At 42.0% G+C, this 23,391-nt stretch overlaps 1 protein-coding gene across 3 annotated transcripts in view; it reads right to left on the reverse strand.

Annotated features, from left to right (window-relative positions):
- Positions 1 to 488: 488 nt before the first annotated feature.
- LOC107389636 (radixin) overlaps positions 489 to 23,391 on the reverse strand; it is an 88,281-nt gene continuing 65,378 nt past the window's right edge. For all 3 annotated transcript variants that reach the window (XM_015965876.2, XM_015965875.2, XM_070544075.1), the window contains exons 4-15: positions 15,119 to 15,214; positions 14,487 to 14,609; positions 7,619 to 7,770; positions 7,302 to 7,385; positions 4,958 to 5,104; positions 4,399 to 4,495; positions 4,158 to 4,321; positions 2,388 to 2,518; positions 1,988 to 2,148; positions 1,714 to 1,806; positions 1,419 to 1,628; positions 489 to 1,312 (exon numbers count right to left, since the gene is read on the reverse strand). In XM_015965876.2, coding sequence (XP_015821362.1) covers positions 1,148 to 1,312; positions 1,419 to 1,628; positions 1,714 to 1,806; positions 1,988 to 2,148; positions 2,388 to 2,518; positions 4,158 to 4,321; positions 4,399 to 4,495; positions 4,958 to 5,104; positions 7,302 to 7,385; positions 7,619 to 7,770; positions 14,487 to 14,609; positions 15,119 to 15,214 — 1,623 coding nt within the window. In that variant the 3' untranslated portion in view covers positions 489 to 1,147. The remainder of the gene's footprint in view (positions 1,313 to 1,418; positions 1,629 to 1,713; positions 1,807 to 1,987; positions 2,149 to 2,387; positions 2,519 to 4,157; positions 4,322 to 4,398; positions 4,496 to 4,957; positions 5,105 to 7,301; positions 7,386 to 7,618; positions 7,771 to 14,486; positions 14,610 to 15,118; positions 15,215 to 23,391) is intronic.

Raw genomic sequence — 23,391 nt, forward strand, 5'->3', positions numbered from 1 at the left:
GACGCTGCTGCTTTTACAGTTTTCTGCTAAAGAAATGTAGTTTTGAATAAAAACCTGCGGGGTTGGGTCCCTAAGCCTGCATTATCATGACTGCGGGTAGATTTCAGCAGCACCCGTTCTAATATTTATATAAATGATGTAACATGAGGGATTTAAGTGGGGAATTTGCTTTAAAAGCAAAAAATTGGACAGACCCAATTAGATGTACACATCTGGTAAAATTATTTTTACTTCAGAAAATCTTTTGTTTTGTTTTTTATTATTACCAAAAGTGATGCCTCAAGTTCTGGTAAAAGCAGGAAAACATTAAACATGACTAGGGGATGTTGGCAAACGTGACTGTTGTGTGACTCAAGCATGACCAATAAACAACTCAAGCTTTCATTTGCGGCTGGATTTGTGTCATTTGCATGAAACCAACGAGCAGAGGGATTTTATTCGTGTCATAACACCGGTGTAGCGACTCTGGACCAGACTCACGCTGCAAGTTAGGAAATATAAAGTCCTTCTTTATTGTGGAGCAAAATATATATTTGAACAATGTCTGAACGGGCCAGTGGAGACAGAGCAGTTAGGATGTAAATAAGCAGATCTGATTTGCATATCAGTCAAAACTAAACTGCTCTGGATTCTCCCGGATGAGCAAACAGGTAAGTGGCTGTAAAACCTCCTAGAACACAAAACAGGACTAGACGGGACTAGAAGGCAATAAAAATAAAAACATTTAAACATGTATTAAAGCATACCGTCTTCATCAACAAGCTACAAATGGCCTTTAGATTTGTTTGTTTAGTAAAAACAAAACCGTCTGTCCAGTCTCTGCTTCTCTCCAACTCTGTGATTCACCAAACATGCAAGCATTAAATTACCAGAGACGTACACAGGAGGGGGAGGGGCTTGCTATTTTAGCTTTATAATAAAACACGTGTGCTTTGTTGGTTTGAGGGCGAAGCTCTAAGAAGCAGAAGACGACGCGACTGGCCGAGTCCTCCCAGGCTGGCTGTGGATCCCAAACAGCTCACCTCTCTGCTGGGCGGGTGAAGCAGCGGGCCAGGAGTGGCAAGCGGGCTTTAGGCTTTCATGAATGAGGCGTTGTCATGGCAACGAGACCGACAGCCTCCTTAAACGTCCGCTGTTCTGTGGGGGCTCACATGGACTCAAATTCGTCAATTCGTTGCTTGGTGTTGCCTTGGCGGATCTGGCGCAGCGTTTTGTACTTGTCTCTTCCTGCCCGGACGTTCTCGGCGTGCAGCATGTCGTTCTGCGTTTTCTTAGTGTCATCTCGAGCCTCGGCCAACTCCGAGCTCAGAGCCTGGAGGGAGGACACGAGGACGGTTCCACCACGTTCCAACATTTAAATGTGACATAATAAGTGAGGCCGTTACTGCGTACACACAACTCCCCGCGTCACTGCTCACCTGTAGCTGCTTCTTCACACGCTCGTTCTTGTCTGTCTCGGTGATGCGCTCCTCTTCGCTGCGGTGGGTGTTCACGCCGTCGCTGAGGAGCTCGGCGCTCGCCTCGGCATTCGTCTCGTCCTCCTCGTCATGATCAGGTGCGGGCGGTGAGGTCATAGCTGTCTTTAACTCCTCCCTCGTCTTATCTAGGTCCTCCTGTGCTGACAGCGCCTGTGGTGGGGGGATGGGTCGAATGATGCATGAACATTTTCACTCCCTGAAGGAATCGGTGGGTACTAAAAAGTAATTTCATTACTTTATGTTGCCATTCTGTTGCTTCCTCTTCCTTTTTCCTCTTTGCCTCCTCCAGCAGAGCGATTTTGGCTGTGAACTCTGCTAACTCAGCAGCCTGGCGACAAACACAAGATGTCAGCAGATCCCAGCACGTCTAAACATGCCAACACATCCCAATAATATCAAAAAGTCTTTAATCATTTATGAATTAAACATTATGACATAATGAATTCAACATATCTCTAAACAAATAGAACAAACATCTGGGATGTAAAAGTGTGGCGCGCAGCGGGTACCAGTTGCTCCTGAGTCTTCATCTGATCAGCAGCCTGCTGAGCCAGCGCCGCCTTGGCCTCCTCTGCTGCCTGCCTCTCCCTCTCCAGGCGTTCGGCTTCTTCCTTCGCCCGCTTTCGCTCCTGCTCCAACTCCAGCGCCCTGCGGGTCTGCTCCTCCAGCTCTGCAGGGAGAGACGAGCAAACATCACTCAGCATTCAAGTCTGACCACAGATTGACCCGACTGTTTGGTCTAGTCTGGAGATGACAAGGATTAGTGTCCATGACAGGCATCACATGTTTGTGATGGATCGTTACTACTGTGCCACGCAGTGTGGCTCGCTTTAAGAATAGTGACCTTGCTCAGAAACACACTCAAAACTCACCTGTGAAATAAAAAACATCTCTGCGAGCCCGTCGTACCTTTCTGAGCTCTTTGTGTCTGCTCTTCAATCTGCCTTAGCCTCTCAATCAGCTCCTCCTTCTCCCGCTCTATTCGCTCCTTCTCCTTCTCTGCAAGCTCACGCTTTTTCTTTTCATTTTCCAGTTGTGCTCTGAGGAAACGAGACAGGAAATAAACCATCACACATCCTAGATTGCAATCAGCTGGCTGTTTAAACGGTATAGATAAGAACATGAGAATGGACGAGCTACAGAAAGGGTTTACTGTGTGTTTACGCCTGGTCATCTGCAGAAAAACGGAATAAAGTCAGACATCGTTGCAATTCTGACACCTAAATAATAATGCAGCTGTTTTATTATGTTTAGCCATTAATCTGCATTAACGAACATTTGAATTTTTATGATTTTGCTTTTATTTTTGGTTGTGACTTGCAACACAAAGTGTAACGAAACCCATTAAACAGAAACTAGTTCTTATCAACAGAAAAACAACTAATATCTGATTCCTTCTGCAGCAGCTTGAGCAGGTAAGACCTTTTACATCACACCACTGCCCCCTAGTGCTTAAAACGTCCATCAAACTTCCCCTAACTGATCCATATATGTGTGCAGAATAGGGCTGAAATGATTCCTTGAGTATATCGAATAATTCGAGTACAAAAAATACTCGAGTCAAACTCTCTGCCTCGAGCCTTCGTTTAACTTGTGTTTAATTAATTCATTGTTTAGCAATCGCCTGGGTCGTGTTTCACCCGGACCGAAATAAGTGACGCACATACACACTGCACTGAATGCACACGCGAGTAGCGAATGTAACTAAACTTTCTCTTAAGCCATGGCGGACAACGTGGACCCCGGTGGAGTGCGAAAAGACAGAAAATGCCAAAGGTGTGGGACCATTTTTCACATCGAAAGGCGGAAAACGTAGTCCAGTATAAATACTGTAAAATGGATTTAGCCTACATCCTCCATGCTGCAGCACCTGACCAGGAAACATCTACATGTAAATGTCACTTCTGCAAGCGGACTCGGAGCCTCTACAAGATCCTGTATTTCTATATATTCTGCGGACACTGTGCGACTTTTTCGTTTGTAGCACTCAAGTTTCAGCTCACACCGTACGTTTGGTAGCAACACGTCGGACTTAAAATGTGCTAAAAAATAGCAGTTTTTACAACACGTCGGACTTTTTGTTGTGTTGTTATTGTGTTGTTGTCCCTCAGGATTGCTGCAGGAGGACACGGGTATTTATGAGAGGAAAACCAGAGAAAGTAAATAAATGTTCTGTGATCTGTCTAATTTGACATAACCACGGCAAACATGCTTTCTCGGCAACCCTTGTTATTGTGAGAAAAAAAGTGTAGAAATTAAAACGGACATGTGTTAATAGGGAAACAGCTGGCGAGCCATGTTTGCGCATGCGCCGTGAGCGGTTCTGATGCTGTTTGGGCCACAGCCGCTCGCATTTGTTTACTGTGAAGTAAAGTTGAAGTTCTGAAGTTCTGAAAACTAATTTTGAATAAAACTTGAAGAATAACTGGAAATTGCTTGCTCATTTTAAGAGGTCTTTCATATTTTATAACATGCTATTTGATATAATGGTTTACAAACACAAAAGGGTAATTTATTAGAGTACTCGATTAATCGATAAAAGATTCGATAGAGTACTCGATTACAAAAATATTTGATAGCTGCAGCCCTAGTGCGGAACATGCAACACAAAGTGGAACAAAATGCCACAAAACAAGTGGGACGAGTGGAGGATGAAGCTGATGCTGGGGTGAACCATACCGCTCCATCATTTTATGATGCTTCTCCTCCCTCGCCTGAGCTTTCATCTGCTGCACCTCAATGGTGTCCGGCTTCCTCCTCCTCATGTACAGCTCGTGGTTTCCCATGCACAACGCCAGGATGCGCTTGTTGATCCGTAAACGAGGGGCGTAGAACACAAAGTCCTGAGGAAAGAAAAAGATTCAGGGTTGATTTTAAACAGCGGCCACGCGTTTATCCACATGAATTCATCAAAACTTACTGGAGCCTTTTTATCGATGGGCTTGATGACAAACTTCTTGTCATTGAAGGAGATGTTTCTGATCTCGCTCCACGGGAAGCCGATCTTTGGGGACAATCTGAGGGAAAAAAAAAACACGATTACATCTTAAATTTAAGTTCACAAAAATGTTTTCCAACTGACGCTGTTCAGTTACAAAATTATAACATCTAAGAGTTTTAACAGCTTGGTTTTAATTTAACAGTTTAGTTTTTCACCCTAAGAGGGCGCTCTTGTCACATAAAACCAGATACTGGTTACACGATCAGCCACAATTTTTACATGCAGCAGGAAAAACTGTAAAACATTTTATCTGTTTGTTTTTATTCTCTCTTCTAAAAACTGACTATGACAGCGTCTGTAATGTCACTTGGGAGTGGGCGTCGTTGCTGCCGACATGCGCTTAACTGGTGGTTTCACTTTCCTACCAGCCCCCTAGCATCATGATGCCATAATTAAATAAAAAAAACTCAAATTTCTGATTAGACTGAATCTGAGAGCTAAACGATCCACCAGTAGTGTGCTTCTGTGTGATGTTTACTTGTCTTCGTGCTCGTAAATGTTCAGCCCCAGGGCATCGACCCCCAGCCACAGCTCTGTGCCCTTTTTGTTTTTGATTTCAAAGTAGTTAACGCCGTACATCTCCAGGTCCTGAGCGATCTTCAGGTACTCCATCATCGCGTCCTCCCTGCACACACAAACAGAAACAAGCATAAACAATCAATAACCTTGGCAGAAATCTCTGAATATATTTTCCAGAGTAAGTTTCTGCATCCGTCATCTCATTCAAACTTCAATTATTTACTTTTCATCAATTTGCAGACGCCTAGCATCTTCAAAAGTCAGAAGTCTAGCCTGGGCGGGGATGAAAGGATGAGGAATAACTGTATCAGGAATAATGATGTCTGAAATTATTGCACAAATACACGGTAGAGCTGGAAGCATCACTGGTTTCGTCTGAATGCTTTTTACTAACGTTTAGGGTTGTCACGGTAACCGGTGTAGCGGTAAACCCCGGTAAAAAAGTTGACAATAATAATAACCGTCTTGTTTTTAAAAACATATTATCTCGGTGGATTACCGTGGCTGCGGTGTCAGCGCGGTGACCCTTACCAGCCACCGTATCATCTGCTGAAGTTGCCGGCGGCACATGCGCACTTTGTTGTTTACGACCAAAACTTTCTTGAAGCTAAAGCTGAAATCATGGCCAAAGGAGGAGATGGCAGCGCTCAGGAGGACATTTTTTATCCCTCAAAGAAGACAAAGTGGGAAGTACGGGAATTTCTTGGATATTTGAAGAATGCCGAGGGACAGTTGATAGAAGACGGCTATCCTGATTGCAGCACGTGCAGAAAAAGTGTCTGTGAAAGGCAGCAACGCTTCAAATCTCATGACACATCTGCGTAACCATCACCCACAACTCTACAGTCAACGCAAGGCAAGTTAACGTTAGCGTTTTAGCTAAAATGTCTGATCCGAGGATTTGGGTTGAGGGAGAATGCAACGAGTCGCTATATAAAGCAGCCGCAGCGCCACTACCTGCATATAAACCGTGTCGCGGACACCGCCATGTTGAAATGATGCTATGCATTACGGGGCTCCCAGGGGCAGATAAGAGTTGGTCTCTCTCCGAGGATAATTATGAATTCAACAACGATTACTGCCTGATGACATTTTCCCACATCTGCAAAGCTCACTGGAAGGACACAAACCGAGGACAATATTTTCCTGATATAGGGTTTATTACTCAAGTAAGGGTAAAAAAGTATCTGATTAGAAGGCTACTTGAGTACTGAGTATCATCTGATCTAATATTTTTAAAATGATGACATCAAACAGACAAAAAATAAGAAGTTATGGGCAAATATTGGCATTTTTAAGACTAAAGGGGAAAAATGTAAACAAATAAACAACATAATTACACAATAACACATTTTAGGCAAAATTTAGACACAAACTGAGGACAATATTTTCCAGATGTACAGGGTTTATTTACTTGTCTGAAAATGTAGCACGTATAAAAAAAATACCGCGACAATACCGAAAACCGTGATAATTTTGGTCACAATAACCGTGAGGTTACATTTCCACACCGTGACAACCCTACTATCGGTTTGCTTTTGGTAGCAGTAGGGCTGGGGCGACAATTAATAAATCACTTAATCGTACAATAGATGAAAATAAACTTCAATGTTTTTGTCCAGCCTCAATATTTCAAGGTTAAGAAACGTACAACTCAATATAATTATTTATCATCATTATTGAAGTGCAGTTTTGGTTGCTGACACCTGATAGGCTGTTGTATTTGATGTTTTGGAGAGACAGAGTTGATTTTGTTGTTTTTGGTGCAACGTTGTCTAACAGAGAGAGAAAGTCCTTCTTTATTTATTTTTTGTTTGTTTGTTTTATTTATTTATTTAGAAGTTCTGGTTCTGGACGTTCCGATGTTAAATAAAAAGTTTAATTGTTGTATTTTAAAGGGTGTACTTGCATTATTATGATATATTAACATTACATAAGTGGTTATTTTGGTCTCGATAATGTTGACAATAATATTGTTTACCATCAATAATTTGTTGGACAATATATCGTCCAGAAAAATTCTGTTGTCGTCCTAGGCCTAAGTAGCAGGAGCATCCGTTCACCCTTTTGCTCATATTTAATCTGTCTCTGATGGAACCACAGAGCTCAGCAGCAGCTGTTTTAGAACAGGCTGCAGGACATAAACACAGTGCCCCCAGCACTGAGAAGGTTTCATCTTCATTTTTTAGGTCAACCAAAAAGTTTATTGTGAAGTGTCATAATAATAAAAACATACACAGCCTCTTTAAATTAAAAGGCCTCATGTTTAGCATTATACCAAGTACACACACACAGGGACTCACCTGAGCATGCCTCGGTGCTCCTCGTGCCACGTCTGTATTCTGTCCTCCCACTGTTCCTTTGTCAGCTTGTGTTGCTCCAGAACTCTGCAGGATGCACGAGCACACATGCAGGCAAAGGCCAAACATTGCACAGAACAAAGTTTATTGGTATAAATAATTAATGCTACCAGCTTTTATCCTCTTTGTGAGGAACCCTACACAGAGGTGCACTGAAAGAGGCAGATGGGAAAGCTAATGTTATAATACTCTGTCCATGATCAAGATGGAGTGAGCATGCAAATCACGCATTTATTCTGAATTAAAGTGAGCGTGTGTACCTCTGTGGTAGCAGACGGTCGTTTGCCAGGTAACCAGGCTTGTGAAGCTCTTTACTGTGGTCTCCATACTTGGCTTGGACGGCATAGGAAGCCAGCAGCACGGCTGTCTCTGGAGGGCAGTAGTTCTCATCATTCAGAATGGCCTCTTTCACCTGCAAGCAGAACACACACACACACACACTGAAGGAGCTCTGCCATGTTGTGGTTGCTAATGCTAATGGTTAGCTTCTACTAACAGGGGTGTGCTCTGCGCTCTCCTGGATTTGAACCCAACAGCCTTCCCTGTCACGAGCCAAGATGGTTGAGTCCATGAATGTTAAGTGACAGTGTGACATATATATGTGAGGCTTTTCAGATCCTAGACTATCCTCGTCTATTTTAATCAGTGGCTAATACAGCAAATAGGGTAGAAGACCATTTTCATGTTCTGCCTGCATGTTAAACTCCATGTGACAGATAGTAAAAAAAAAGTGTTTCTTAGTGAACCTGCTTTGAATACAAGTGCTTTATTAAATTAAATTAGAAGAAACAATCAGGACATCATCAGTTTTATTTCGTCCTGCTCTTGCCGAGGACGGTCGCTTTTCTTTTCGCCTCCCTACACTGCCTGCCTGCCGGCTCTTTGTGCTGTCTTACTTGGAGCGCCTCTCTGCATTTTCCTCTGAATTTCTTTAATTATGGATCTGGTCAGCTGGTCTCTGAATGCCACTGATAGTTTTTTTCCACGTTAAGAAAGGAGAAGGGGGCTCCTCCTGCCTTGATAGAACACAACTGTTAGGATACATGATGGATTCCTGGAACGAGTGGAAGATTTTGTGTCTGTCGCTGCTGTCTGTTTGAGGATGTAGAAGATAAAGTTTGATTTACAATAACTGGGATTCTGCTGTCTGGAGCAGGCAGTTTCCTGGTATATCGATAAATTCAAAAGCGTTCTGGAGCAACTGGCAAGCCGCCAGGCTTCTACGAAGGATGTGTTGGGTTGTAAGCACTCAGACTCGTGTTGAATGAGCATAGAACTTGTCTACGAATTGGATCAGAACATGGAGAAGCTCACAGCTCAGCTTGGTGGAAACTAACCACATGTTCGGTGATCACTGAGAGACTGAGGCAGACATAACTCGCTCTATCTGAACCACAACCATCGTTATCTGAATTCGGCACCCACACGTCGGCCTTGGAAAGTCGTTCATCCGAAACCTCCTGGATGTTTATGTAGACAGATGCTCTACCCCTCCCTCCCCGATTCCTCACATGGGACAATGAACTCCTTGGACCAGCTTGTGGAAGGTCATGTTGTTGCATCTGAGACGATTGACATTGCAGCAGAACTGAGCCAAAGTTCATGGACTCTCACTTTTGAACACACGGATGCACGCACTCACATGACAGACATGCACACACTCCTAGTTTTTCAACGTGCTCACGCGTCCCTAAAACTCTACTCCAATTCCTGAGCAGTGGAGGTTAAAGGTCGCGCTGATGAGTAGCTGCTGGTCTTTCTCGTATGGTTGGGGATTCCCACCCCTCTCACCCACCTCACATTCAATGATGCTGTGGCTGTCTGAATTAGCAGTTTTATGTCTGTGGTGTTTTATCCAGCAAGCTAAATCTGTTCCCTGTAGGGAGCAGAGTGAGTGTGCATGTTATTCTCCCTCATACCTCCCCGCCCTCGTGTTACCCATCTTTATTCATCTTCATAATGGGAGCGCTATAATGGCTGTGTGGCCACAGTAGGGCTGGGGGTAAACGATTATTTTTAAAATGTTTATTCTGACGATTATTCTATCGAACAGTCGACTATTCTGATGACTATTTAGACAATTAATCTAATGATTATTTTTCTATTGCACAGTTAATAAAAACCAAAAAATCTCTAATAAATTTCTCAAAAAAAAAAAAAAAAACGAAGATACATTTTTACTGTAGGAGAATAAACATACAGGCCTTCCATTTTGTATAACCCTGCTTTTATTGTGTTGGTTGGTTATGTTCTGGTGATGTGTAGAACTTGGGAGTGCAGGCTGCTGCCTGAGAGGTGGTTGGAGACGGAGTGTCTCCATGCTGCTTTGTTTTGGTCACTTATGTGCGTGAGGCGAGTGGTGTTACGACTCTTCCTGGGGAGTTGGGCTCATGTGCAAAAAGGAAGGGACAATAACGGGATTTAAAAGTTAAAATGATGATGATCAGGTTTATTTACAACTAAAAGAAAACATAAATCTTTCCATCCACAGGTTGGGAATAATAAAACTAATTCTGCCTGTGGGGAATTAAAACAAAAGTACTAATAAGTAGGGATGTCCCACTGGGCAAAGATTACTGGGTTCTGGACCAAAATAAGAATCTCCAAAGGTCCAAACTCTAAACTGGGTGGTTAAACCAAACTCAAGGTGATATTTTAAACTAAACCGAAAACCCACAACACTCTAAATGTAATAAAAGGGAGATCTACACCACAAAAAAGATTAACTCTAAACCAAAACGTAACAGCTTATCCATACGCAAGAAGCTGTTAGCGAAAATGCTAACAGTAGCTTTACCGACGTTAAGTTCAAGTTACCAAGTTTAAATAAACCAAAAACACCCAGCAGCAAACAGACCAGCACGGAGGAGAGACTGCTACCACCAAAACAGCTCTCCTAATGTCTGAAAGAAGCTCCTTAATGAAGGGAGAAACGCTCCCGGTGATTTTCTACATCTGCGTTAGAGACGAAGCAGCGCATCTGACCCCGGAAGTTGTTGTCCGTTGTCGGGAGACAAAGGCAGGCAAAACAGGAAAGGAATCTAGTAGCGGACGGACATTGTTCCGGGTATTCGGTATTTGGTGGAGATGTTAGTGAAGGCGGAGAAGAGGGCGAACTAGAGGAAAAACAGGCAGATTCCTCCTCTATTTACAAACTCCTGGGGATGCAACAAGTGGTCGTGGTGTGTCGACTACAGGTTCTGACGTCGACAAATTTTTACAATCGAGCCGTCGATGTCATCGAGGCTTCGCTACATCCCTAGCTAGGGCTGGGCGATATGGCAAAAATAGAATATCACGATTTTTCCAATATTTTATCGCGATTTCGATTTTATCACGATTTTTTTATCCATGAATAGCATAACTTCAATTGTGTATTAAAGAAGAGAAACATTGAATAAATAAATATTTAATCATATTAGGGATAATCAGCACAGTGCTAACACACTTATATTTTAAACTCATACCAGAGATGATAAAAGCTCTGAGAGAAACAATTACAAAAATCTGTTTTTCTCGTTTTTCAAGTAACTTAACATAAATTAAAATCGTAAACATATTTAAAGTGCAAACATGTCAATTGCAAACGTATTGTGCAAACATTAACTTATTCAAAATACTATGTAGCTCCCAGTTGCTCATGTAGTGGATAGTTAAGCTCTAATACGGCTCTGATGTGCGGCTGGACCAGAGATCGCTTGTGGTAGCAAATAACTGCGCATTCTGAATACTTTCTGCAACAAGTCTCTAAATAAAGTAAAATTTTCCAGTGGAGACAACCCATAGAAGCACTGATTTGATCTCATTTCAGAGAAAAATAGAACAGGTTAGATGCACCTAATAAATAAAATTACTAACAAACTCAGGAATCTTTCTTTGCTTCACTGTTCTGGTGCTGAAAATATCACTAATGCGGATCAAAGGAGATACACAGATGAATGCACGTCTTATTATTTGGAAACTACATTTACTGCAGCTGGCAGAGGCAGATATTGTTTCTATTGAGTAGGGCTGTAGCGAAGCCTCGACGAAGTCGACGGCTCGATTCTAAAAATTTGTCGATGTCAGATCCGGAAGTCGACGCACCGCGCCCACTTGTTCCATCCCCAGGAGTTTGTAAATAGAGGAGGAATCTGCCTGTTTTTCCTCTAGTTCGCCCTCTTCTCCGCCTTCACTAACATCTCCGCCAAATACCGAAGACCCGGAACAACGTCCGTCCACTACTAGATTATTTTCCTGTTTTGCCCCTTCGTCTCCCGGCAACGGACAACAACTTCCGGGGTCAGATGTGCGCTGCTCCGTCTCTGTCGCAGATGTAGAAAATCACCGGGAGCGCTTCTCCCTTCATTAAGGAGCTTCTTTCAGACATGAGGAGAGCTGTTTTGGTGGTAGCAGTCTCTCCTCCGTGCTGGTCTGTTTGCTGCTGGGTGTTTTTGGTTTATTTAAACTTGGTAACTTGAACTTAATGTTGGTAAAGCTACTGTTAGCATCTTCGCTAACAGCTTCTTGCGTTGGGATAAGCTGTTACGTTTTGGTTTAGAGTTCATCTTTTTTGTGGTGTAGATCTCCCTTTTATTACATTTAGAGTGTTGTGGGTTTTCGGTTTAGTTTAAAATGTAAGACCACTCGCCTCACGCACATAAGTGACCAAAACAAAGCAGCATGGAGACACTCCATCTTCTACCACCTCTCAGGCAGCAGCCTGCACTCCCAGGTTCTACACGTCATCAGAAAACCAACACAATAAACGCAGTGTTATACAAAATGGAAGGCCTGTAGTGTTTATTCTCTTACAGTAAGAATTTATCAATTTTTTTGAGGAATTTATTTGAGATTTTCTGGTTTTTGTTAATTGTGCAATAGAAAAATAATCATTAGATCAATTTTCTAAATAGTCATTAGAATAGTCGACTATTCGATAAAATAATTGTCAGAATAATCGTTTTAAAAATAATCGTTTACCCCCAGCCCTACTATTGATACACGGAGTTTACAGAATCATTTTAAATAGTAATAGGGGAAGACTGCAGGAGGGAGCGGTAAATTACAGGAGGTCCCCAACAAAAACAAGAAACTACGAGTCTGATGAAACCCGCTGGTTTTCCATCAGGCAGTCACGGGGCAGCTCCATCGACCCAGTGACCGAGCTCAGTCTGGTACCGACACCGGCTCGGCAGAGGGTGAACGAGCCGAGGTGACGTCGTGCTCTGCTTAAGAAGCGGTGCTATTTTCCTGCTTCAGAAGAAGCGTCCAACGTGTTTTTACGCTTTCTCCGAGACATGTCACGTCGCTAAGTTGTTAGCGCCGTGCGCTAAGGAAACCCTGCGTTCCTCTTCGGAACGTGTTGCTCAGCCGCGGCGAAGCCATGTTTGCTCACACACAAATGAAAACAAGCGGGGCACTAATATATTACTATGACTCACTCTGATTGGTTAAGGGTCAAACAAAGGCGTGTCATTCACCTGGGGTAAGTTCCATTTTCATTCAGAGGCAGAAATTCAACAGCAGAGCTGTGAATCGTGATAAAACGGTCTCTCAAAAATGACAGACCGTCAGATGTGTAGATCGTAAAACGGTCCAAAATCGTCATATCGCCCAGCCCTATCCCTAGCCCACAGTAAAACTACATGTTTCATGTGCAGTCTGTCTGATCATGGAATGGTTGTACTGAAATCACATGTCATTGTACCAGGACGCTGGTTCTATGACAACGCTATCCTTTATCTTTTAAAACAATCTGATTCTTTTTACTCCGAATATTGTTTAGGTCATGTGTTTTACCAGGTAAAGTAGACTTGTCACTCTGCAAGGATATAAAATTTGCTACAACGCTTGCTAGCTTGATACTTGTGTGGAGAAGCAGCAGAGAGAAATGAGCCTACTAGCAAAGTGGATTCAGAGATATTTCAATCATTTTAAGTGTGCTTCTATAAATTTCTACCTACTATTTAATTGGGTTTTATGATGACAAATCCTCATTGACTCCCATGTTAAACATACCAATTTCACAGCAGAAATAAACATGTTTACAGCCTGGTTCCAAAACATGTTTTTGGTTTAAATGATCTAGTTTACACTCATGACAACTCTGAGAGGGGTGAAATTTTTTCTCACTCTTCTGTTTAAGTGAATTAAAAGCCTAAAATTCTGCATAATTAATGAGCATCAGACCCACGTGACCACAGAGCTAGCTCCGTGGAAAGGCCTCAGTAGAGCCTCGGTCTGGCCTGGAAACTGTTCCGGGATTTTGAGTCTCTGTGTTTGTGTATTCTGTTTTGGATATTTTTGTGCAATTGTTGGACAAAATGACTTGCTGTGGCATTAATTGCACTAATAGAGCGTCCAAGGAGTCTCCACTTCATTTTTTTCGGTAAGTAAAATTATATTTATGTATTTTAGGTCACTGCCGAGCTGAGCTTAGATTTTAACACGTACTGTTTAACCATGACATTTAAATGTAATAGGGTAAAAGCCAGTGCATTTAACATAATGCTGCACTTTAGAAAATGGGTTGAAATATAACATGTTGGTGGAGCTGGGTTCCGACTATCGGCTTGTGGAGCTCTCGGCAGACCTCGGTTTTCCACCCATTTCTCCCCTCCCCGCAGCTCGGTGCATCTCTGTCTGATCGCGGCTTCTGTCTGATGCGTGGGCTGCCGGCTTGTGGAGCTCACAACAACAACAACAAGAACAAAGATGCACCATAAATATTATATTCGCAGTCAGAGGAAGCTTGTTTCTTGAAGCTTGATTTTTACCTGCTACACTTAACAATAAAACAGCTTCTGTTGCTTTACAGGTCACATAGAAAGTAGTGCACACCTGTAGGAGGCATCCTCTAAAGCTCAGTCTGGAGAACACAAAAACCACCAACTGGAGATTTCCAAACGTAATTCTGTAAAGGTCAGTCAAGTGACCATTTTATTAGGAGAGCAGCAGTGAACTCAGAAATAGGTCAGCTAGAATTGCCTTTTTGCTCACTGCATTAGGGATCTCCATCTGGGACAACTCATCAGATAGCCTGATCACCCTGGACTGGATCAGCCACGTGAGGAACAACTTACGGTTTAGGAAACATCAGTGCACGGAGATGATGATATTTGATAACATTAAACCCGTGCTAAGTACCTGCAGGAAGAAGAGCTTCTGTGTGATCTCCTGGATGAGCTCTTCAGAAACATCCTCTGGGAAGAACTTTGCTCTGAACTTGAACTGCAGAGGATTCTCCTTCTTCACATCCTGCTGCGTCACCTGAAGGCCAAAAATACACCCAACACAGCAAAAAAGATCTTACTCACCACACTAAAACAAGATTATTTACAGATTATTAGGACTGCACAATACTGAAAGAAAAGTGATTTTTTTTTGTCTAACTCAGCAATATACACAGCCCAGAGCAAATCCAGAGTCACCACATGGACTAAGCATGTAGTTACGAGCCTCCTATTAGATAATTACTGCATGGGCGATTATCTTTCAGCTGCAACAAGTTATTTAACCCAACTGGTGCAATGAGTTAATTCTCATTTATTAAACAACCATGTGGAAAGACATCTGGTGGAAAAGGTGTTAGTCTGTTTGAGATTGGGGTATGCGCAGCTCTAGAGTTGATGCATTATTCCACTGAACTCATTTGGCTTTCCTGTAGTGTCCTCTTGTTTCCTTGTGTTTGATTAATCCAAAGCATTCCCATTTTGGGGTTAAGTCTTTCATCCATGATGCTGTGGAATGGATTTATAATATTTGATGTGATTAATCACCTTCTTGTTGAGTTTGAGCCATGTTACGTAGCCTTTGCTGTCCGTGTACTGCAGACCGAAGAACCAGACCTCCCTCAGACCCACGGTCTTCACCACCTGAAACAACAGCAAACGTTTTAGGTCCTTCCTGTATCAGACCCATGTAACAGAATGAAATGACCGTTTTCCCCCTCCTCTGATACAGGACTAGTCTGCATGAGATATGGTCTCAAGGTCTCATGCATTCCTTCTAACCTGCTTATTTTCAGCTCAACAGAAGAATGAAGAATGAACTCTTTTCTTTTAATTAATCAAAGAACTCTATTTTAATAAAGCTAATCAAACAAAGTGTTAGTCAATAAATAAGGTGACCAATCAGTGCAATCAAAATATTAGTTACTTTAATATAACCCTTTAGAATATAAAGGTACTGTGACTTTAAATGTTCCAACAGGACTCTCATTTCACGTAGCGTTAAAAGACATGACACATTGCTTTCACTGATCCAATCAGAATCTGCCAGATCTGACGGAGGCGTGGTTTTGGTGGTGTTTGGTAAATCCGTCAACTTTTCATTCGACCATAAACCAAAACATCCAAAGTATAAAACTATGCCCACGTCATCTCTAACGCCAGTTCAAAGCGTTCTAGAGAAGTGTCGGAGTGGCCAATCCGTAACTTTCCTCTTCAACCGAAAGAACCAACGACAAGCTGGAAAATGTGTTGCTGTTCAAACTGCTGCAACGGTTCCTTTCAAAATAAAAGCTGAACCCTCAAGACCCAGGCTCGGGTCTCACCAGACGCACACAAATTGTCGCGACCCGGAAGTATCTCAAAGACTGGTCTGGTCGGCAACCGCTGCTTTTCCTACCGGCTCGGTTCCAGAGTAGGTCAAGCTGGACCTCGACATTCCTGATCTAAAGAGGGCTTCCTGAAGGGTAGGTAGACCGGCAAATGGCGTCGAATGTGTTTATGAATCTCCTAACCAAAGCTTCATGCGAAGACATCACCTTCAGTTCCCATCAGAACTAATCGCAGCTTCGGATTTGCTGGTTCTGATCAACATCACATGTCATCCATTCACCGTCTCATCCACTTTAGTTACACCATACATGTAGTGTTTAAAGTCAGTCTAGTTTAATTCGTTAGTAATAAAATTCTTAACTTTTAAACTCGACTCTCTCTTCTGTTGTCTCTGAATGAATACGAAGCGGTTATCTAATCCCTGCATTAAAAATGTCCAATCTTCTGGTAAATAACCTCACAGATCCGTATGGTGGATTTCATATTTCCTATGGAATCCTACGCCTTATGGCTTATTAAATAGCACGTAATTTAAATCATTACACCCAGTATTCTGTTTGAACAGATTATGACTATAATCCATCCTCTCCAGTTCCAATTCCTGGACATTGGTCTCCAGAATCAGCTGATATTGAGTGGAATCCATGCGTCTCTCAACTTTAATAAGATTCCCAGTCCCTGCACTGGCCACACAGCCCACAGCATGATGGAACCACCACCATGTTTTACTGTAGGTAGCAGGTGTTTCTCTTGGAATGCTGTGTTCTTTTTCCTCCATGCATAACGCCCCTTGTTATGCCCAAATAACTCAGTTTTAGTTTCATCAGTCCACAGCACCTTATACCAGAATGAAAATGGCATGTCCAAATGAGCTTTAGCAGATCTCAAGCTGCTCTGTTTGTGCTCTGGGTGGAGAAAAGGCTTCCTCTGCATCACTCTCACATGCAGCACCTCCTTGTGTAAAGTGCACCCAATAGCGGATGCGATACAAATCGCGGAGTGAACGAGCATTTGTGCATGCTGCCCCAAAGCTGTGGAACTCGTTGCCCATTGGAGTTCGGCAGGCTCCACCATTGGCGGTTTTTAAATCTTGTTTAAAAGACCCACTTTTATGATTTGGCTTTTAGACAGTGACTCATTTTGGTGTTTTACTGTGTCATTGTTTAATGTGTTCTTAGTATTCATCATGTTTTATCTGCTTTGACTGGTATTTTTATCCTTTGTTTTAGTTCCCTAGAATGGTTGCGTTTTGTTTTAGCCTGTGCAGCACTTTGGGCAGCTCCCATGCTGCGTTTTAAACGTGCTATATAAAAAAACTATGGTTTGGGATGGTATGGTATGGTATGGTTGAACAATGCACAGACTCCATCTGCAACAAGATGATGTTGTAGGTCTTTGGTGCTGGTCTGTGGGTTGACACTGACTGTTCTCACCATTCTTCACTTCTGTTTATCATAGGGATGTGTATTGGTGAAATTTTGGTGATACGATACGTATCACGATACAGGGGAGTTGATAAGATATATCACAATATATTGTGATACATTTAGTCAGACGTTATTATCGAATTTTTTAGGCTGAATGTATTGAAGGAATATTCATTAACAGTGCAATCATGAGGTATCTGAACCATAATAGAGGGATTTACATTTCAGTGGTGGAAAAAAAAAACATTGCACATTGCTGCTAACTAGCGGTCAGCCTTTGAAATGCACCAAAAGAAAATAAAATATACAAATGTTTGAATGTAAATTCTTCCAATGAATAGATATATGGCTTTTGAATATCAATATAATATTGCAGGGAAATTTTTCACAATATAATGCCATATCGACATTTTTGATACACAGCTTTTGAATATCGATATAATATCGCAGAAAAAGTTACCCTAATATATTGCCATACCAATATTTTCTTACATTACTAGTTTATCTGAGATTTTTCTTGGTCTGACACTTAGAGCCTTAACGTGAACTGTACCTGTGGTCTTCCATTTCCTCAATATGTTCCTAACTGTGGGAACAGACAGGTGAAATCTCTAATTCCAGGCCTGGAGGTCCGGTATCCAGCATGTTTTAGCTTTAGCTATGTTTCAACACCTGATTTCAACAGGCTTCTGCAGAGCCTGATGAGCAGCTGCACAGGTGAATCAAGTGTGTTGAATCAGTAAAGCCACTAAAACATGCCGGATACCGGACCTCAAGGACCGGAATTGCCCACCCCTGCCCTAAACCATCTTTGTTTTCAAGTCATGTGAGAGTTGTTACTCTCAGAGAATATCCAAAGAGGAGGGAAACTTCCTTAAATACCTTAAATATTCTTTAACTGGATTCACCTGTACGGAGGTCAAGGGTCACTGAGCTTACCAAACCAATTTTGAGTTCCAATTATTAGTTCTAAAGGTTTGGAATCAATAAAACAACACATGTATGCACCTGCCTAATGATTGCACACTTTCTGTAAATCCTTTAAACTTTGTTTCACATCTTAAATATCACTGTTTGTCTCCTATATTATAAATTTAACTGACATTTTTATCCTAACAACCACAATTTACGCAGGACAATCAAGAAGATTAACAAGGCTGCCCAAACTGTCGCATCCCACTGTACATTATCAACCGGAGCTTGGTTTACTTCTCACTGTCACGATAATGTGTGAAATTCTGGAAAAAGAAAATCCAAATATAAATATTTTAATGTTCAACACAAATATCATCAAGTCACTGGTGGTCATGTGACATCTGTTTTTCATGATTTTCTTTGTACGCTCTCTCTCTTTTCTCACACGCATGGCCGTTTCTTCCTATGTGCAACCTATGCTGTTGCAGGGCCCCCAAGCCACTAGAGGCCCCCAAAGCTTCTGCGGTTGTGTCAATAGCGACACAAACTGGCTTTCATACTTTACCGTAACTCTTCAACAGTTTGCCCAATCAACAGATTCTGAAAGTTTAGACCATGTACTTTCCAATGGTATTTAATACATTACGGTAATGTTACGCAAGTCCCTGCCCGAGAACAAGGAAATAAACAGTCTGCCATGTGTCGTGCTCATAGGGGAGCAGAGGAATTGTTTTGAACGCATATTTTCAACTTCTATCTCTTCTACTGGTGTAAATAATTATTATTTTCAGTAAATTTCCTACTTTATGTTTTTATTCAGTAATTTTAGATTATATTTAGTCGTATTTGACATTGCTTTGCCATTTTTTGTACTCGTTCGGTCACCTGTAGTTTTGTCTTTTTTTCAGCTGTGTTTTTAAATGAGGCTTTTTTATTATTTTATACGTTAGATTTGTTCTTGTAAATAAACCAGAAACCAGGAAACCTTCTAGAAAGAGGAAACTTCCCTCAAAAGTTGATGATGAGGAGCAAGATGTGCCCACATTGTTTTTCCATCTCAAATGCAGCAAGTATCTCTACACTAAACCCGTTCCAGTTTCGATTGTCTAGTATTTCTGCTAATACTACTACTATACTATTATGTACTACTACTTCCAGGAAAACAAAAGGTCCATGTACATCTATGGTGAGGATTCAGGTGTGGATGAAGATGATTTGCCATCACAGCTGCAGTAAGTTTATCTACAGTTCAAATATATTTCTAGCTTTACTTCCGTATTTTTTTTTACAGTTTTCATTTCTAGTATTTACCAAATGAGTATGTTTTATAAAATCTGATGTATTTCTAATTTTAGAGATTCTTCTGATGAAGAGCCATCCACCATCACCAGCAATAGACAGTGTCAGAGACAGGATGCTGCTGGAGATGCTCTACATCTTCTGGACTCCTGGACAACAAAGTCAGACCCAGGTACCGTCGACCCACGGCACCCAGATTTTCCCCCAGAAGAACCCTGGGCTATCAGCTGCCTCTCACCACCAGCTCCACAAACACATCAGCAACAAGTAGCAGAAGGAGGCCATGAAACATTAACCACTTCAGGAGCAGCAGAGTGCACAGAATGAAAACCCTCCAGTGACCTCCGCTCAAGGTCACATCCCTGTCCCCTGGACCAGTGGAGAAGGAATGGACAAAGCACAGAGGGCAGGTCAGGAGTGAAACAGGTATGCACTGTGCAAAATAGAAAACACTCCCTGGATGTGCAAAGAGTGCAAGAAATAGTTTATTCTGCAGCAGGACAAGAACTGCCCTGCAGAATACCACAACAGCTAAGAACACCTGAACACTGAGAGACAATATCTACGGAAACTCAGACACTGAAAGTTGTACATATAAATAAATCAATACAAGGTTGTAATACATGTTATGCTTGATTTCTGCTATTTCATATTTGAAGTTCATGTGCGTTCACATTTTCTATTCAGAAATTTCTGAAGAAAAATAAAATGTTTTTTTAATTACAGTTATAACATGCTGTTTTGGTTTAAAATCCCAATTATAAACCACACACCAGCTTTAAATGTTAATAGACCAATAAAACCAGAGTTACACTGAAAATAATTACATCTCAGACCATCAGAAATATTGTAATCTTGACCACTGTCTTGCTACAGGAGTCTTTAATCAGTTGTTGTCACACATGTTCACATGCACTTAGCCCCATTATTATGGGATGTGTGATGTGAACACCCCTCCCAGGCTGGAGGTCTGCACTCTGACTGCTTTCTAGTTTTTATTAGTTAATTATATTCCTTGAATGAGTGTTTAATTTTAATACTGTACCACGTTTTGCTTGCAATTTGTGACAATTCATGGTGTGTTTGTAGATCATCAATTGCAGTTTGTCAAAATAGGGGGGCCCAGAACATTATCTTGCATAGGGCCCCCCACCATGCTAGAAACAGCCCTGCACACACGACTTTAAAGTCGCACCCCCGGGGAGATGTAGACAGACGCTAATGTGAGTTTAAAGTCAATATGACAGCACATAATTATCTCAGCACAAAAACAAGCTCATAAACAAACTAAACGCTGGGGAGGAGGGGGGTCTTTAGGATCCTCGAGCTTTGATTATGATTCATGGGGTTGTGATGTGATCAGAAGCAATTATCAATGGATGTCGACGCAACTTCTCCTTTATTGTTTAGTCTTTTCAAAGAAAATGATTTTAACGACAAATTAATTTATCACCTGTAACTTTTTAACACACACACACACACACACACACACACACACACACACACACACACACACACACACACACACACACACACACACACACACTCCTGTGCGTATGATGTATCAGGGAGCTGAGAGCTCACTATGTCGCTTCAGGAGGAGTTCTGAGTGTGATTTAAAGAGGAACGCTGGGAACAGAGAAGAGGACTCCATTCTGGATCAGACCTCTGTGATTAACACCCAAAGTGTTCATGCTCAGTGGCGGCTTTCCTCGGTTTGTTTGATTTAAAAGCTCTTCATCCAACAATAGCCTTTTCATCACACTGTGAGTGTGTATTAGGTGGAGCTAATGGCTGCATATTTTTAGCCTCTTCATCAATGAAATAATCTTCCATTCATGTGAATCAGGACATTTCTACAATCAGGATGAACAGTTTCTTCTAGGACACATAATTACAGAGCTCACTATAATCACATCTCCCAGAGACTTTATTTGAAACTACATCGTAATCAAATGAAAATAAAAAAAATTCCTGATTATCTTTCTGCTTCAGTAAAATCATTTATCTTCTTACAGCCGCAAATACTCTAATCCTTAGAAGGATTATTGTGACTATAACAATTTAACCTCACAAACTTCCTTGGACATCCCTCCTGTATCCCAAAGGTGATTCAGGTGTGAGCCTGGAGCCCGTCTGATTGGTCAAATAGGTCACTGTCATGAGCATGAAAGCATGACAACCTGGAACCTGATTCATAGGAATCAAAATGTTTGCTGTGATATTATTATTGACGTTAAACAAGACTTAAAGCAGAAATGTGGAGTTTTTTACAGACAGTACCATCTAAAGGTACAAAAATATATCGCTCTCTGCTTCGGTGATTAGTGCTGGGCATGTTGCTCATGAACACGTCTAGCCGGCCATCAGAGCTGAAACACTTACAGGGTTTCCCCCAGCGCTTTATAAGCCTGGCCACCTGCCAGGCTTTGTTTGGCCACCCGCCAGGCTAAGCGTCATGCCCCGCCCCCCCACCGTGTCCGCTGACACGAACGACGCAACAAAACTAGAGCCCTCCATCAGCTGGTGAGAAACATCAGCGGAACGTGTGCAACCTTGAAATTTTCCCCTGAAGTAGCTGCCGACTTCTGATCCGCCATCCTTTAGAAAATACCGCGCTGTATTCCGGGTAATTTTTGACCAAGGCTAGGCTACAAGACACCTCCTGAGTATCCTTGCTCAGCTAGCTAAACGGCTAATAAACGGAGAACACACGCCTCGGTAGAACATGAACACTGGAGCATGTCTTGGCGGCTCCTGATGACGTATCTCCTAGGCAACCGAGGCGGGGTCAAGACATCAAGACGAGGTTCCTTGGCATTGAAAAAACACCCTTAGACTGATGCAGCTGTAGCAACATGAATGACCTCATTTGTGACCCAAAGGTCACACTTCCCCAGCTAGGTCGAGCTGTGTCAAGCTGTACTTCTATTCACAGATTATCCAGCACAGGAGACATAAAGTCTGCTGCAAACATCTTTTATCTGACTGCCTTTTATCTGACTGCCTTTTATCTGACTGCTGTTCCGTCCGCAAGATGAAGGACACTTCAAGATTTAAAAAAATAATTTTTAATCAACTCTTTTCACTGTTTATTACAATGTTCATAAATACTCATCATAAATAATCATCATGGTTCATTATTAATGTATTTAATTACCAAAATGAATTATTATTCTTTGGTTAATAATAATTATTATTTATGATAATCAGTAATGTCTAACAGTGACAAGAAGGTCATGTGCACTTGTACACACCATGCAGGACTCAGACATCAGGGTTAAAGGTAACTGCTCTCACATGTCTTTGCTCCATAACCAAAGCTTTCTATCTCTGAGAGGGCGTGTCCTGAGGTTTGTTAAATCCTAAACTCCTCAGTTCAAGTTCAGTTTTTATGAGCTCACCAAAAATCTCTCCGTGGCGACGAGAGTCCCAGAGGATCGAGACGGCTGCTCGAAACCTCTACTAAGCTGCTCTGTCACACTGATAGAATTGCTTCAACAAGAAACACCATCTGCAACCAGCTGACGCAAAACTCCTTCAGAATTATTGATTTTTGAGACGCAACCACTTTCATTAGTCGTTGTGACCCGGAGACATCTCAGGACCGATTTGGTGGCACTAAGGTTCTTCTACCCACCTCGTGCTTGGGGGTCATCAGCTCCTCCTGACATCTCGGATCCAAGAAGGGGGTCTCCTAACTGGGTGAGGTAGACACTTCCGACAGACTGCGTCCGCATGCCTGTTTCTTTAAGAAATAACTTAGCTCAGCTGCAAAGCAACTCTTGCACCCAGAACGCGTTTTCTCTCTCTGATAGGAACCTTCTGAGATTCCATTCACACATCAAA

The sequence above is a fragment of the Nothobranchius furzeri genome, chromosome 14 (genome assembly GCF_043380555.1).
Source record: "Nothobranchius furzeri strain GRZ-AD chromosome 14, NfurGRZ-RIMD1, whole genome shotgun sequence".
In the NCBI taxonomy this organism is placed as follows: Eukaryota; Metazoa; Chordata; class Actinopteri; order Cyprinodontiformes; family Nothobranchiidae; genus Nothobranchius; species Nothobranchius furzeri.